The following is a 15,566-nucleotide window of genomic DNA, read 5'->3' as shown; positions in this document are numbered from 1 at the left end:
CTTAATACGCTCCAGTCACTATCCTCGGTACTGGATAGATAATAATAATAATAATAATGGCATTTATTAAGCGCTTACTATGTGCAAAGCACTGTTCTAAGCGCTGGGGAGGTTACAAGGTGATCAGGTTGTCCCATGGGGGGCTCACAATCTTAATCCCCATTTTACAGATGAGGTAACTGAGGCACGGAGAAGTTAAGTGACTTGCCCAAAGCCACACAGCTGACGACTGTGGAGCGGGGATTAGAACCCATGACCTCTGACTCCAAAGCCAGTGCTCTTGGTTGGACAGAGTTCCGCATCCAACGTGGCGCTAACCGTCTTAATCCCCATTTTCCAGGTGAGGTACTAGGCACAGAGAAGTTAAGTGACTTACCCAAGGTCACACAGCAGCCAAGTGGCAGAGCAGGGATTAGAACCCTGGTTTTGCGATTCCCGTGCTCTTTCCACTAGCCCGTGCTGTGTCTATACTTGCCCTTACCCTTCCCTGTAGCTGAAATTTGGGGAGCCCAAACCACCCCTCACCTTTCCTTTCTTCAGGCCATTGTAAAGCTCTTTGTCCTGCAGGAACTTCTCCATCTCAGCCTTCACCAGCACCCGGCGCACGTTGATGACTTCCTCCACTGTGAGGGCCAGGCTCTCCACAGGGTGGCTGAACTCCTGGGGATGGGAGGGAGAAAAAGAGTTATCACCTTAGACGGTGCTTGGGCTCAATGGCACGAAATGGTTTTCCCTCTCCATAAGACAAAACAAGAGGAAACGGGCTGAAGGAGCATCATCAAGGATTTTGGTCAAGTTTCCCAACAGTGAGGACTGTGAGACTCCGGAATGGAAAACAAAGGGAGGCAGAGAAATATTTCTCTCAAAACGTTTTAACAACAGACTTCAGGGAGGGGGCTTCAAACTTGTTCAGAGACAGGAACCACATCCAGAGACCCTTCAGGGGGACATGTGTTGAGCTGGGAAGATCAAAACACTCTAGAGCCTACATATCTATCCTATTCATTTATTTTATTTTGTTGGTATGTTTGGTTTTGTTCTCTGTCTCCCCCTTTTAGACTGTGAGCCCACTGTTGGGTAGGGACTGTCTCTATGTGTTGCCAATTTGTACTTCCCAAGCGCTTAGTACAGTGCTCTGCACATAGTAAGCGCTCAATAAATACGATTGATGATGATGATAGAGCCAGGAACCTCACTGAGTAAATGCTTGAGTTGGGAACAGAGCCCTGAGTTTCCTGATTTCCACTCCCTCCAGCAAAGCAACTGATATGCCTTTGGTGTCTGAGAAGCTCAAAACTTCTTTTTATGGTAATTGTTACATACTATGTGTAAAGCACTGTTCTAAGCACTGGGGTAGATACAGATCAATCAGGTCGTGCATAGTCCCTGACCCACATGGGGCTCACAGTCCAGGTAGGAGAGAGAACAGGTATTGAATCCCAAGGTCACACAGCAGGAAAGTGGCAGAGCTGGGATTAGAACCCAGCTCTTTCCACTAGGCCACACTACTTCCCTAAATTATTTTCCTCATGTTTGAGCACCTTCAGCCTTAGGAGCAGAGTTAATAAGGCTGGTCCTTCTGTTTTATTATACTCTTCCAAGTGCAGAGTACTCTCTCCCTCTAGACTGTAAACTCATTGTGGGCAGAGAATGTGTCTGTTATATTGTTTTCTCCCAAGCTCTGCACACAGTAAATCCTCAAATACAACTAACCAGTACCTTGTATCTACCCCCGTGCTTAGCACATAGTAAGTGCTTGACAAATACCATTATTAGTATTAGTACAGTGCTCTGTACTAATGTAAGTGCTTAATACAATTGATGGAGAAAAGCCTGAGTAGTGTCACCAGAACAATGATGTCCCCCTCTCCATTCCCCCCATCTTACCTGCTTCCCTTCCCCACAGCACCTGTATATACATTTGTACATATTTATTACTCTATTTATTTTACTTGTACAAATCTATTCTGTTTATTTTATTTTGTTAGTATGTTTGGTTTTGTTCTCTGTCTCTCCCATTTAGACTGTGAGCCCACTGTTGGGTAGGGACTGTCTCTATGTGTTGCCAACTTGTACTTCCCAAGCGCTTAGTCCAGTGCTCTGCACACAGTAAGCACTCAATAAATACGATTGATTGATTGATTGATTGATGTAAACTTCCAGTATGTGATAAACACCTCAGAAGTACTTTAGAGATCAAGCATTTTGAACCCTTCTAACCTGTCCCTCCCACAACTTATATTAAGGCAGTGGCAACCTTTCACTTGCAGACGGGGAAACTGTGGCCCAGGGATTTAAGAGAAAGCGACCTGTCCCAGGGTCTCCAGGGAGTCAGAGGCAGATGGGAATGTATCCGGGAATCTTGACTCCCGGCCCAGGACTCTATCTGGGAACTCCTTGTCCCGGCCCCTCCTTCACTGACCACAGTTTAGCAACTGTAAAATGGAGATTAAATTCCCACTCTCCTTCTTACTTAGACTGAGCCCCATGTGGGACAGGGACTATATCTCTACCCGCTTCCCCACCCCACAGCACTTGTGTATGTATGTACATATATATTATTCTATATTTTATTAATGATGTTATCAATCAATCGTATTTATTGAGCGCTTACTGTGTGCAGAGCACTATACTAAGCGCTTGGGAAGTACAAGTTGGCAACATCTAGAGACAGTCCCTACCCAACAGTGGGCTCACAGTCTAAAAGGGGGAGACAGACAACAAAACCAAACATACTAACAAAATAAAATAGAATAGATATGTACAAGTAAAATATAGAGTAATAAATATGTACAAACATATATACATATATACAGGTGCTGTGGGGAAGGGAAGGAGGTAAGATGGGGGGATGGAGAGGGGGACGAGGGGGAGAGGAAGGAAGGGGCTCAGTCTGGGAAGGCCTCCTGGAGGAGGTGAGCTCTCAGTATGATTCTTTTTATTTATATTGATGCTCTTGATGCCAGTCCGTTTCACTTCATTTTCTTATCTGTCTCTCCCCTTCTAGACTGTGAGCCCATTGCTGGGTAGAAATTGTCTCTATCTGTTGCCTAATTGTACTTTCCAAGCGCTTAGTACAGTGCTCTGCACACAGTAAGCGCTCAGTCAATACGACAGACTGAATGAATATATCTGACTTGATTATGAGACAGCATGGAATAGTGGATACAGCATGGGCCTGGAAGAAGATCAGGCGTGCTAATCCTGACGCTGCCACGTGTCTGCTGTGGGGCCTTGGGCAAGTCACGTCACTTCTCTGGGTCTTAGTTCCCTCATCTGTAAAATGGGGATGGAGACTGTGAGCCCCATGTGGGACAGGGACTGGGTCCAACTCGATTTTTTTTTAAATGGTATTTGTTAAGCGCTTACTATGTGTGAAGCGCTGTTCTAAGCACTGGGAGGATACAAGGTGATCAGGTTGTCCCACGTGGGGCTCACAGTCTTAATCCCCAATTTACAGATGAGGTAACTGAGGCACAGAGAAGTTAAGCAGCTTGCCCAAGGTCACACAGCAGACAGGTGGCGGAGGCGGCATTTGAACCCATGACCTCTGACTCCCAAGCCCGTGCTCTTTTCACTGAGCCACGCTGATTTGCTTGTCTTCTAGACTGTGAGCCCGTTGTTGGGTAGGGACCGTCTCTATATGTTGCCAACTTGGACTTCCCAGGCGCTTAGTTCATTCATTCATTCAATCGTATTTATTGAGCGCTTACTGTGTGCAGAGCACTGGACTAAGCGCTTGGGAAGTACAAGTTGGCAACATATAAAGACGGTCCCTACCCAACAGCGGGCTCACAGTCTAGAAGGGGGAGACAGAGAACAAAACAAAACATATTAACAAAATAAAACAAATACAATAAATATGTACAAATAAAATAGAGTAATAAATACGCACAAACATATATACATATATACAGGTGCTGTGGGGAGGGGAAGGAGGTAAGGCGGGGAGGATGGGGAGGGAGGATGTTAGTATGTTTGGTTTTGTTGTCTGTCTCCCCCTTCTAGACTGTGAGCCCTCTGTTGGGTAGGGACTGTCTCTATATGTTGCCAGCTTGTACTTCCTAAGCGCTTAGTCCAGTGCTCTGCACACAGTAAGCGCTCAAGAAATACGACTGATTGATTGATTGATTGAGGGGGAGGAGGGGGCTCAGTCTAGGCTTAATCCAGTGCTCTGCACACAGTAAGCACTCAATAAATACGAATGAATGAATGAATGAATGTATACACCCCAATGCGTAGTACAGTGCTTGGCACAAAGTAATTGCTTTAAATACCACAATTATTATGATTAAATACTACAATTATTGTTATCCACCCAACAAAAAGCCACGTTCAACCGCCTCTTGCTGGAACTGCAGCACCACCTCTGTTCGGCAGGTGGCAGCAAAGACCGCGCCCATTCATTCAATTCATTCAATCAATCAATCGGATTTATTAATAATAGTAATAATAATAATGGCATTTATTAAGCGCTTACTATGTGCAAAGCACTGTTCTAAGCGCTGGGGAGGTTACAAGGTGATCAGGTTGTCCCACGGGGGGCTCACAGTCTTAATTCCCATTTTACAGAATGAGGTAACAGATTCATTCATTCATTCAATTCAATCATATTTATTGAGCGCTTACTGTGTGCAGAGCACTGTACTAAGCGCTTGGGAAGTCCAAGTTGGCAACCTATAACATACGTATGTTATAACAACATATAAGGTTGGCCATTCGACCTTGGATCGTGTGTAGCTTGGGGGACCCCTAAAGAATAGCTTTGTTTTGAGTCTTGTTAGGGTGGGTCAACAGGGATCAAAGACTCCACGGGCAGACCTGAGAGCAAATCTGAAATCTTGGATCTGCTCTGGAACTGATGCAGAATTTCAGGGTCATTCCTAGCCTGTGCTGAAACACTCTGAAACACTTTGGACTTTTGTTAAACTGTGAGTCACAGCTGTGTGATGTTCCTTCTGAAGAAGGATTGAGATTTAATAATTATAATTAATTCTATTTGTTCTGACAACTTGACACCTGTCCACATGTTTTGCTTTGTTGTCTGTCTCCCCCTTCTAGACTGTGATCCCGTTGTTGGGTAGGGACCATCTCTATATGTTGCCAACTTGTACTTCCCAAGCGCTTAGTACAGTGCTCTGCACACAGTAAGTGCTCAATAAATACGATTGAATGAATGAATGAATCTGAGCCATTTCAATTGGCATAGCTCCCTGAGGCCCAACCTAATACACATCCTAGGAAACAGATGAGATGGGGCTGGGAAAAGGAGGCCATCTGCCTATCAGTCAATAGCATTTACATAGTTCCTATGGTATAATACTACTACTAATCAATCAATCGTATTTATTGAGCGCTTACTATGTGCAAAGCACTGTTCTAAGCTCTGGGGAGGTTACAAGGTGATCAGGTTGTTCCACGGGGGGCTCACAGTCTTAATCCCCATTTTACAGATGAGGTAACTGAGGCATAGAGAAGTTAAGTGACTTGCCCAAAGTCACACAGCTGACAATTGGCAGAGGCAGGATTTGAACCCATGGCCTCTGACTCCAAAGCCCATGCTCTTTCCACTGATCCACGCTGCTTATTTTTTATGTTGGCCCCATTTTAAGAGTGTTCATCCCAGAACTTTTCATGTGCCCTAAATTCACTTCCAAGAATCATTCGCCCCATCTAAGAATACAAAGAATACCGTGGTAAAGAGCCCGACTGTATAAAAATGGGAAGATTTCAAACAAATGCAGACATGATAGAGGGATAATCCAAGTTTCCCGATCTCTTAGTTTTGCGAAATTTGTTTCAGTAAATGCTTTATCGCAAACAGACTGTAAAGCAATCAATCGTGGCTTATTGAGCTGTTCCACATAAAGTTATTTCACCTCCTGCATCATCAGTAACCCCTGTACACTGGTACAAAGAGGGTTCAAAAATGCTATACTCACTGGCAGCAGTGCCCAACTGACACAGAAACCATTTCTTCACCTCCCCTCATAACTTCCCCGTCATAAACGCTGCACCCCAACACCAACCACACCCCGGACGGGGTTGGTCAGTAATTATGTCTGAATTCCACATGGGTTACTTTGCCCCCGCGGCGAGGGCTAGAATTGGGTATCCAGGAGATGTCCCACCCAGGCAGGGACTACAAGGCCTCCAGAAGCCCTCGAGTGATGACTCCCTCACCGATTCTCAGGGCACCGTCAGCTACTCACCAACCACAGGTGTTTGGAGCGGCAGTCGGAGCCGGAACTAACCCCCGGTCTCTCCTCCACGGCCCCGAGGGAGCTGTGTGCGGCAGAAGCAGTGCTGGGCAGGCCCTGGTAGTTAATGGGGAATGAACCTGGAAAAGGACAGCGGGGATCTTTGGTCAGTATAGCCAGCCGCAACCATCCCCATCTTCTCTGAGGGGATGTAGGAGGGAAGAACCGTCTCCCTCCTTCTAGCCCCAGGGCGCAGGAAGGACGCCTCTGAGCGGGTAGACGTCAACAAAGGAAGACATTGGAAGGGTAGGAAGACTTTTCAGGCTCTGGAGGGCTGAGGATGTGATGTTTGGCTTTGATTTGGGGGCCTTGCTGAATTGAGGGAAAGACGGGGCACCTGGGCTCTTGGTTCTAAGGCTGGGTGGGTACCCTCTAACGTTGGGGAGAGAACGGGCACTGGAGCTAAAAGACTCACTGCACCTCCTCCCCTCTCCCACCACCGACCACTTGCATGCCCTCCCCCAAGCCCGGACCCCCACCCCTCTTCACATCCGACAGATTCTCTCCCCACCTGAAATCACATCTCCTCCAGGAGGCCTTCCCCAACCATCGCTTCAGCCCTCCCTTGCCTCCTGAGCACTTAGATTCTCACAACCCCTGTAGTACTTATGTCTGTCTTGTATATCCTATTCCTTCTAGCTCTAGTTTACTGAAGCAGGCCTCCCTCGCCTGCAGGCTCCTTAGTACAGCACTCTGCACACAGTAGGCGCTCAGTAAATGCCATCGATGAAGTCTGAGCAGTCCCCCCTGAGGAAAGAGGAAAGAAAAGGTAGAACTTGCCCTGATCTCTGGTTTCCGGCCTTGCAGCGTACATGCTACCTGAGCGTGGTCGCGGCTCCAGCTTCTGCGCTCCCACGAGCCCGCTGTCAGGCTGCAGGCCAGCGGCCATCTCGCTCTGGAGTTGGGCCAGGTCCCGCTCCGAGAAGGAGCGGTCACGCTTCAGGGGTAACAGTGTACTGGTCGCCCTCTTCATCTCCCCATTTGGAGAGTCCTCTTCCTGGGGAGACATGGGCACCCCTGGTCACCCAGGCTGACTGAAGAGTCTGGCTGGCTCTCCTAGGGACTCCTCAAAGTCCCCGGGGAGCACTTGGCTTTGGGGCAAGGTACCCTCAAGACAGCATCTGGGGCAGCGATGCATCATCGGAGGGGAGAGTTCCCCGTTGGGCACGCAAACCCAGAAGCTGGACTGTCGGAGAAGCCGGCTGGAATGACTGAGACTTGTAGCACAGCCTCGATTACAGGGACTCAACAGGTCAGAGAACCCTAAACCCATGGCACAGTGGCACAGTAGAAGGTCATGGGTTCTAATCCCGGCTCCGCCACTTGTCTGCTGTGCGACCTTGGGCAAGTCGCTTCACTTCTCTGGGCCCGTTACCTTGTCTGTGAAACGGGGATCAAGACTGTGAACCCCACATGGGACAACGTGATTACCTTGTGATCCTCATGGTTACCAGAGAAGCAGCGTGGCTTAGTGGAAAGAGCCTGGGCTTAGGACTCCGAGGTCGTGGGTTCTAATCCTGCTTCCCCCACTAAGCTGTGTGACTTTGGGCAAGTCATGTCACTTCTCTGGGCCTCTGTTCCCTCATCTGTCAAATGGGGATGAAAACTGTGAGCCCCACATGGTTGTATCTACCCCAGCACTTATAACAGTGCTTGGCACATGGTAAGCGCTTAACAAAAACCATCATTATCATTATTGTGTCTACCCCAGTGTTTAGAACAGCGCTTGGCACATGGTAAGCGCTTAACAAAAGCCATCGTTATCATTATTGTGTCTACCCCAGTGTTTAGAACAGTGCTTGGCACATGGTAAGCGCTTCACAAAAACCATCATCATTATTATTGTGTCTACCCCAGTGCTTAGAACAGTGCTTGGCACATAGTAAGCGCTTAACAAGTACCATAATTATCCAGCACTTACAGCAGTGCTTGGCACATAGTAAGCACTTAACAAATACCAATATTATTATTATTATTATTATTCTCAGGGCCACGGCAAGAAGGGGGAGCAAAGAAAGCCGCCCCTAGTTGCTGGTGGTTTGAAAGCTCTAGAGTTCTAGAGGAGGGAACGGCTCTTTTTTTTCCCCCCTCCACAAAAAATTGAAAAGTGCTGGTCTGGTCCTGCAAGTTTCTGACAGCTCAGGGGTCCCCAGCCAGGCCAAGGAGGGGATCCCCAAGGGGGAAGGGAGGCTTTCTACTGCATTTGTCAAACACAGAAGGGATGACACAAACTCATTGAGACCAGGATTTACAAAGGATTTACATATTGGGATTAGAACCTGCTGGTTCTCGTGTCCTCGAGTTGCCAGTCACCGTGTGGGCTTGTGTCTTCCGGGAAGGAGGGCCCCTCTGTCCCTCGGACAGGAAGGAGTTCTAATTCTGCCCCGGGATTCCTATTTCACCCTCCTCATCTTCTCTCCCCGCCCATCCCACTCCCCTGCACGTTGAACACCACCTCCCGGTCGCTTCCCTGGTCTCCGCTGAGAGACCTGATCTGCTCTGACCTCGGAAATGTTCATCTCTTCCATCTCAGCCAAGGTGGGGGCCTTGAGCAGGACGCGGGGCCGCGGGCGCTGGCTGCTGCCGTGGCTGCTGCCGGAATCTGAGACAGACAGGTTGATGCAGGACGTGGACTTGGCGTCGCTGGAGCAGGCATTGAGCAGGCAGGGCAGGGATCCGAAGCCTGGAGGAACGAAGCCCAGACCAGAGGCGGGGTGGCCCAGGAGGGCTGTTTGAGGGGGGACTGGTGATCCCGGGCCTAGTGGCAACCCTGGGAGGTCTGAGTAAGGAAAACTTAGCTCCCGGGCACGGAAATGAGGAGCAAAGGAGTATAGTGGAGGTAGAATTTCTCACCGTTTCTTAAGGCCTCCTCCAAGAGGCCTTCCCCAACTAAGCCCTCATTTCCCCTACTCCCTGTCCCTTCTGTTCCCCCTTGCACTTGGATTTGTACCCTTTCAGATAGTCACCCCGCCTTCAGCACCACGGCAATTAGGTCCATATCTAATTTATTTTAATGACCATCACCCCTTCTAGACTGTCAGCTCCTTTCGTTCAGCACCATGGCAATTAGGTCCATATCTAATTTATTTTAACAACCATCACCCCTTCTAGACTGTCAGCTCCTTTCGTTTAGGCCACATAACTACCAACTCTGTTATACCACACACTCCCAAGCATTCGATAAATATGACCGACTGAGTGATTGTTGGGAGAAAACTATCCCCAGCCCCGAGTAAGAGGCCGGCCACAAAGGCCTGGAAAGGTAAGATGAGCCAGACTAAACCAGACTAAACTCACCTGATCACCCCAAGTGGCTCCCTACTCCTCCTCTGCCTGCACCCTAATTTTCCCCTCCCTTGATTCACCGATTTCTGACCTCCAAACCTGCACCCTCCCTGGATCGCCCCACCTCCTTCCACCCAACAAGCTACTTCCTTTTCATCTTTTAAGACCGTCCTTTAAGCTGTCCCTGATGATCAGAGCTTCCTCTCCAAACACCATCTCCTCTTGACAGGCACAGCTTCCTCTCCCCATTGTGACAACGTGTCCTTTCAAACTTAGGTGTATGCACGTGTCTAAGTATTAGTTACGCGTCCAACTCAACTTCCTTGTCTTCACCCCAGTGCTTAGTACTGTGTCTGACACAAAATAATAATAATAATAATGATGGCATTTATTAAGTGCTTACTATGTGCAAAGCACTATTCTAAGTGCTGGGGAGGTTACAAGGTGATCAGGTTGTCCCACGGTGGGGGGGCTCACAGTCTTAATCCCCATTTTACAGATGAGGGAACTGAGGCACAGAGAAATTAAGTGACTTGCCCAAAGTCACACAGCTGACAAGTGGCAGAGCCGGGATTTGAACCCATGACCTCCGACTGCTCCTCCGATATGAAGCACTTAACGAATACCATCATTATCATCATCATCATCAGCTTGTCGTATCTTTCCCATTCGAATGGCAAGCTCCTTGAACCCAGGGATTGCATCTTTTCCCTAGCTTTGGAACTCAGCACAATGCTCTGCACACAGTAGGTGTTCAAGAAATGTCTTTTGAAGATAACCCTCAACTACAATGGGGGAGTTCACTCCCAACGTATTCCATAGTCTGGGGGGGTGGGGGGGAGGGAGGACTCCACCTTTGGTATTCCAGGAAGGAGACTCCACAGGACGCAGCTTCCTTTCCTGTTTAATTTCTTCTAGGATCTTCTCATGAAGGGTCCTCTGTTTCTGCGGCATCGGCCGCAACCTCCTCTCTGACACCTGCAGAGAAAGGGACCGATGAGATTGGGAGGGGCCCAACTTGTCCAGGGGTCCTGAGAGGAAATTGCAACTGAAACAACAATCAGATGGGTCCAAATGGACCAGCCTGGGAGACGTGCATATAGAAGCATCAGTTTGGAACACAGACACAAGGGCCAACGCAACAAGGTGCAATACTAAAATTATCTTCCTCAAATCCTCAGGAGGGGCCTAGTGAAGGGACGAGCTATAAACACTCATCCCCAAACTCCGCCACGAGGTAGAGGTGTTCTGTAGAGACTCCTCACTCATCTGCTTCTAGATCCTCCGAGTTTTGAAGACTGCGCTTCCCTAATCAGGAGCCCCCTGAAACAGCGTCGGAGGCAAGGAGGCGACCCCCAGTTTGGGAATGATGATGAGTGAACAGGAGAATTCACTGCTTTCCTGGAAGGGGCAGGTTTCCCCAGGCGAGATGAGTGCCTACTCTCAGCTCCTTCCTCTCTTTGTGGGTCAGGGAAGTTGCCTTGTGTCAAGGCACCAATGCCACCCTCAGGTACCAGTAGGGCCAGAGGAGACAGGGATGGGGAACCACTCTGAGTTGCTTTGGTTCCCTCTCCCCATCTCGGATCCAGAGTTTGGCCTTGGGATCCTCCAGGCAGATGGTTACCTGTTTCAGGGGAGGCCGAGAACGGATGAAATCCAAGATGAGTTCATGGGCATCTTTCTTCACCCTGGGGGGAATGTCACCATCAACCTGGCAGGAGAAAGTGGCAGAGTAGTGGGGAGGCAAGAAGCGCTGATAAAAGTCTGCCGAGGCCCTGGTTTAGAGAAATGTGACCCTGCAGTGGGAGGAGGCTATTCAGGAAGGGCCCACGGCTGTCTGGACTGTGAGCCCGCTGTTGGGTAGGGACTGTCTCTGTGTGTTGCCAACTTGTACTTCCCAAGCGCTTAGTACAGTGCTCTGCACACAGTAAGCACTCAATAAGTACAATTGATTGATTGGTAGGGGAGGAAAATGCCACAGGCTCAGTGCAAGGAGGTCTCTGAAGGTGGGGACTCAGGAATGTCTATACCTCTCCTGGGCCAGTCCCTCAGCCTGGCATCGCATTTTCCAACTCACCTGCTTCGGGAAGGCTCGGCTCTGGAGAGAGGGAGCGGTCAGTGAGGGCCCCCTGTAGATCCCAGGCGGAGAGACTCACCATGACTTTGCGGAGCTTGTAATTGCGAGCCCGGATATCCTGCATCAGCATCTCAAAGGGGGTCAGCTGGTACTCGGTGGGCAGAGGGTTGAACTGCTTCTCCTGCACTTTTTTCAGCTTCACCCCATGGCGCAGCTCCCGCATCAGCTGGACCCACAGCCGGGCCTAGAGTGGGCAGAGAGAGCCAACTTGAGCCCGGGAGACACCTCACCATCCCGACCCCGTGAGGGGCGGGGCGGGGAGGGCCTCTTCTATGGGAAGCAGCATGGCATAGTGGATAGCGCGCAGGCCTAGGAGAAGGTCAAGGGTTCTAATTCTAACACTTGTCTGCTGTGTGACCTTGGGCAAGTCACTTCCCTTCTCTAGGCCTCAGTTACCTCATCCATAAAATGGCAATTGAGACTGTGAGCCCAAAGTGGGACAGGGACTGTGTCCAACCGGATTGGAATACATCCACCCCAGCACTTAATTCATCATGAGAAGCTGCGTGGCTCAGTGGAAAGAGCACGGACTTTAGAGTCAGAGGTCATGGGTTTGAATCCTGGCTCTGCCACTTTGTCAGCTACGTGACTTTGGGCAAGTCGCTTCACTTCTCTGGGCCTCAGTTCCCTCATCTGTAAAATGGGGATGAAGACTGTGAGCCCCCTGTGGGACAACCTGATCAGCTTGTATACCCCCGGCGCTTAGAACAGTGCTTTGCACATAGTAAGCGCTTAATAAATGTCATTATTATTATTATTATTATTGCCTGAATGTATCAACACACATTGCTCTGGGAAGGAGACATTTTCTTAAGCTTCTGTGACAGGACCCATCAAATGCTCCCCTCCGGGCCCGGTTTCACAGTCTCCCAGCTGCCCCTGGACCCTTCCCTTTCTTTGTCTGGTTCCCCTTTTTCCTAAAGCAGCTAGCTTGTTATCTGCTCTCTGCATGACTAAAGCATTTTGATTCAGAGAGAGTCTTCCTACCCAGTCCGTGTTCCGCAGGTTATCGAGGTCAGCCGGAGGCTTCTCTGTCTTGGGTTCATCCTCCCTCAGCTTCTGTAGCATCTGCGATGATACACCGATGTTAATCACACTGAGCTCACGAGGGACAGGAAGGAGGGGAAAGTGATCTGTGGGAAACCAGCATGGCCTAGTGGATTAAGCACGGGCCTGGGAATCAGAAGGACCTGCGTTCTAATCCCGGCTCTGTCACTTGTCTGTTGTGTGACCTTGGGCAAGTTATTTCACTTGTGTGCCTCAGTTACCTCATCTGTAAAATAGGGATTAAGGCTGTGAGCCCCATGTGGGACATGGACTGTGTCCAACCTGATTAGCTTTTATATACCCTAGTGCCCGGCACATACTAGGTGTTTAACAAATACCATTAAAAAGAAAAGTGGTCCTGCCTTGGAGAAGTTTATCAGATGCCCATCTGGAAGCCCTGTCTAGGAAGTCTCTTGTCATAGCCAGCCAAAACTAGAGCTTGTTTCCGATAATATTAGCTTAATTGGGGTAGCAGGACCTTTCATGAGCAGGATCCCTGTAGCCATTTTAGGAGATGGATTCCTTGAAGACTGGGACTCCTCAACCTAAGAGTTTAGCTTTAGCTCTGAGCGTTATGGAGAATCAGTCTATCAGGGTCAGACCATCTCCTTGGAGGAGATGAGATAAATTTGCCAAAGCCAGGTCAATTGTGAATTGGGCTTACATAAGAAGGGGTGTCCAGGGGCAGGGTTTCACATTTTAATCCAGCTGGGGTGGTTCAACTCTGCAGTTCACAGACCTCCATGGGTTTGCCTCTTCAGAGCACTGACCGAAAGAACATCACAGCACAGATGACCTGAGGTCTCCTGATTAATGAATAATTCTCACCAGGGCCCAGGGATCTGGGAGATAGTGCTCTGCCAGATAAGGGGAACTAATGGGGAGCAGTGTGGGCCATAGGTCTCTCAGCACTTCAGTGATATATCAGGAACCAGTCATTCCCAACCCCTAATCATTTTCTTTCAAGTGTATTTATTGTTTCCTGTGTGCAGAGCACTGTAGTAAGCGCTTGCACTGTACTAATCTCTCACTTAGAACCCCCAGGAAGCACTGACACCCTTTGGGGAGCAGGGAGAAACCTGAGGAACAGAATCTCACCCCCATGCAATTTCATTAGTTTTCTCAACTGGGAACCCATGGATCCCTCCAACCTGGGCTAAGGGGCAACACAATCTGAACTGCAGATTAAGAGGAAACAGCGTGGCTCAGTGGATAAAACACGGACTTGGGAATTAGAAGGACTGGGTTCTAATCCCAGCTCTGCCACTTGTCCGCTGTGTGACCTCGGGCAAGGCGCTTAACCTTTTTGTGCCTCCGTTACCTCATCTGTAAAATGGGAATTAAGCCTGAGAGCCCCATGTGGGACAGGAACTTTGTCCTGATTACCTTGTATCAATCCAATTGCTTAGAACATTGTTTGACATATAGTAAGCACGTAAATACCATCATCATTACCATCATCAACAATTAGGCTCATTTTATGGTGGTCCTTGGGGGAAACCAGAGGCCATTCCTCTTCTGATCCTCCCCCTCCTTTCTCCCACCACAAGAAGCTATGGTATCCACAGTCTTTGGTATCCTCCATCTAGCGAATCCATTACCACTCAGGAACATTCTGCAGAACAAGCCACTCTGGCTCACTATCCTGGGCTGGGCTCAGATTTAATGCTTGAATCCCATGTAGACTTTCTGAGCCATGACGGGGCAGGGAGTGGTGAATTCTAAAAATAGTTCTCCCGTGTGATTTGTCCAGGAGAACTCTGAGCAAAGGGCACACGGGGAGGAAAGTCAGGTGAAAATAAAAGGAGGGGAACTGTTTTTATATCAGATTCTGGCCCTTCCCACTTTTGCTTGCCCTTCAGATTGTAGATTTTACTCTTTAGACTGGTCACAGGGAAGTAAGAGTAGTTGCTGCCCACACTAGGGAGCGAAATCTGGGACTCAGCAACCATATTTGAGAACCAGGGGGGTCAATCTTTTGTGTCCAAATGTCATAGGGAGAGGTAGGAGGGGAATGACCAGGATTTGTGACCATAAGGGAAAGAAAGGATTAGGAGGTGGATTGTTGGATCTGTTCCAAAAACACACTGTCAACATCTTTCCTCCGAATGCTAAGGCATTCAACCCAGATGTGGGACTCGGGAAGAAGCAGCCACTTTAGCAGTTCTGCCTTTAGACTGTGAGCTTATTGTGGACAGGGAACGTGTTTGCCAACAATTTTGTATTATATTCTCCCAAGCATTTAGTACAGTGCTCCGCACATAATAAACACTCAATAAATACCATTGATTGATTGATTCCTTACGCATGAGAAGAGCAATATCTCAGAGCAACAGGGAAAACCCTACAGCTCCTAAAGGGTGACTAGAAAGTTGGTTTTTAGGAAATCAGTATTGCTCATGAGGGGAGAGCACCCTAAATATCACACCTAGTATCACTGTTAATAAGCACTTAACAAAAAACGCAACTATTATTAGCAGCATAGTGTAGGGGATAGAGCCCAGGCTTGGGATTCAGAGGTCATGGGTTCTAATCCCAGCTCTGCCACTTGTCGGCTGTGTGGCCTTGGGTAAGTCACTTCACTTCTCGATGCCTCAGTTATCTCATCTGTAAAATGGGGAAGACGACTGTGAGCCACATGCAGGACAGGGACTGAGTCCAACCCGATTTGCTTGTATCCACCCCAGCACTTGGTACAGTGCATGGTACATAGTAAGCGTTTAACAAGTACCACAATTATTGTTCAGGTTTCATAATAATAATGATGGCATTTATTAAGCATTTACTATGTGCAAAGCACTGGGGAGGTTACAAGGTGATGAGGTTGTCCCACAGGG

General features: G+C 48.6%; 1 protein-coding gene across 3 annotated transcripts in view; it reads right to left on the bottom strand.

The window, feature by feature from the left end:
• SPIRE2 (spire type actin nucleation factor 2) overlaps window positions 1–15,566 on the bottom strand; it is a 57,430-nt gene that overhangs the window by 6,283 nt on the left and 35,581 nt on the right. The window contains exons 4-11 of one of the 3 annotated variants that reach the window (XM_038753804.1): window positions 12,670–12,750; window positions 11,702–11,866; window positions 11,170–11,256; window positions 10,400–10,523; window positions 8,765–8,943; window positions 7,041–7,257; window positions 6,213–6,340; window positions 526–660 (exon numbers count right to left, since the gene is read on the bottom strand). In XM_038753804.1, the coding sequence (XP_038609732.1) occupies window positions 526–660; window positions 6,213–6,340; window positions 7,041–7,257; window positions 8,765–8,943; window positions 10,400–10,523; window positions 11,170–11,256; window positions 11,702–11,866; window positions 12,670–12,750 (1,116 nt within the window). The remainder of the gene's footprint in view (window positions 1–525; window positions 661–6,212; window positions 6,341–7,040; window positions 7,258–8,764; window positions 8,944–10,399; window positions 10,524–11,169; window positions 11,257–11,701; window positions 11,867–12,669; window positions 12,751–15,566) is intronic. The other 2 variants (XM_038753805.1, XM_038753806.1) reach the window with 2 other exon arrangements.

Source organism: Tachyglossus aculeatus, chromosome 11, assembly GCF_015852505.1.
Source record: "Tachyglossus aculeatus isolate mTacAcu1 chromosome 11, mTacAcu1.pri, whole genome shotgun sequence".
Taxonomy (NCBI): domain Eukaryota; kingdom Metazoa; phylum Chordata; class Mammalia; order Monotremata; family Tachyglossidae; genus Tachyglossus; species Tachyglossus aculeatus.
Note: the sequence above shows the minus strand (reverse complement) of the source record. Positions and strands in the feature narration are given on the sequence as shown.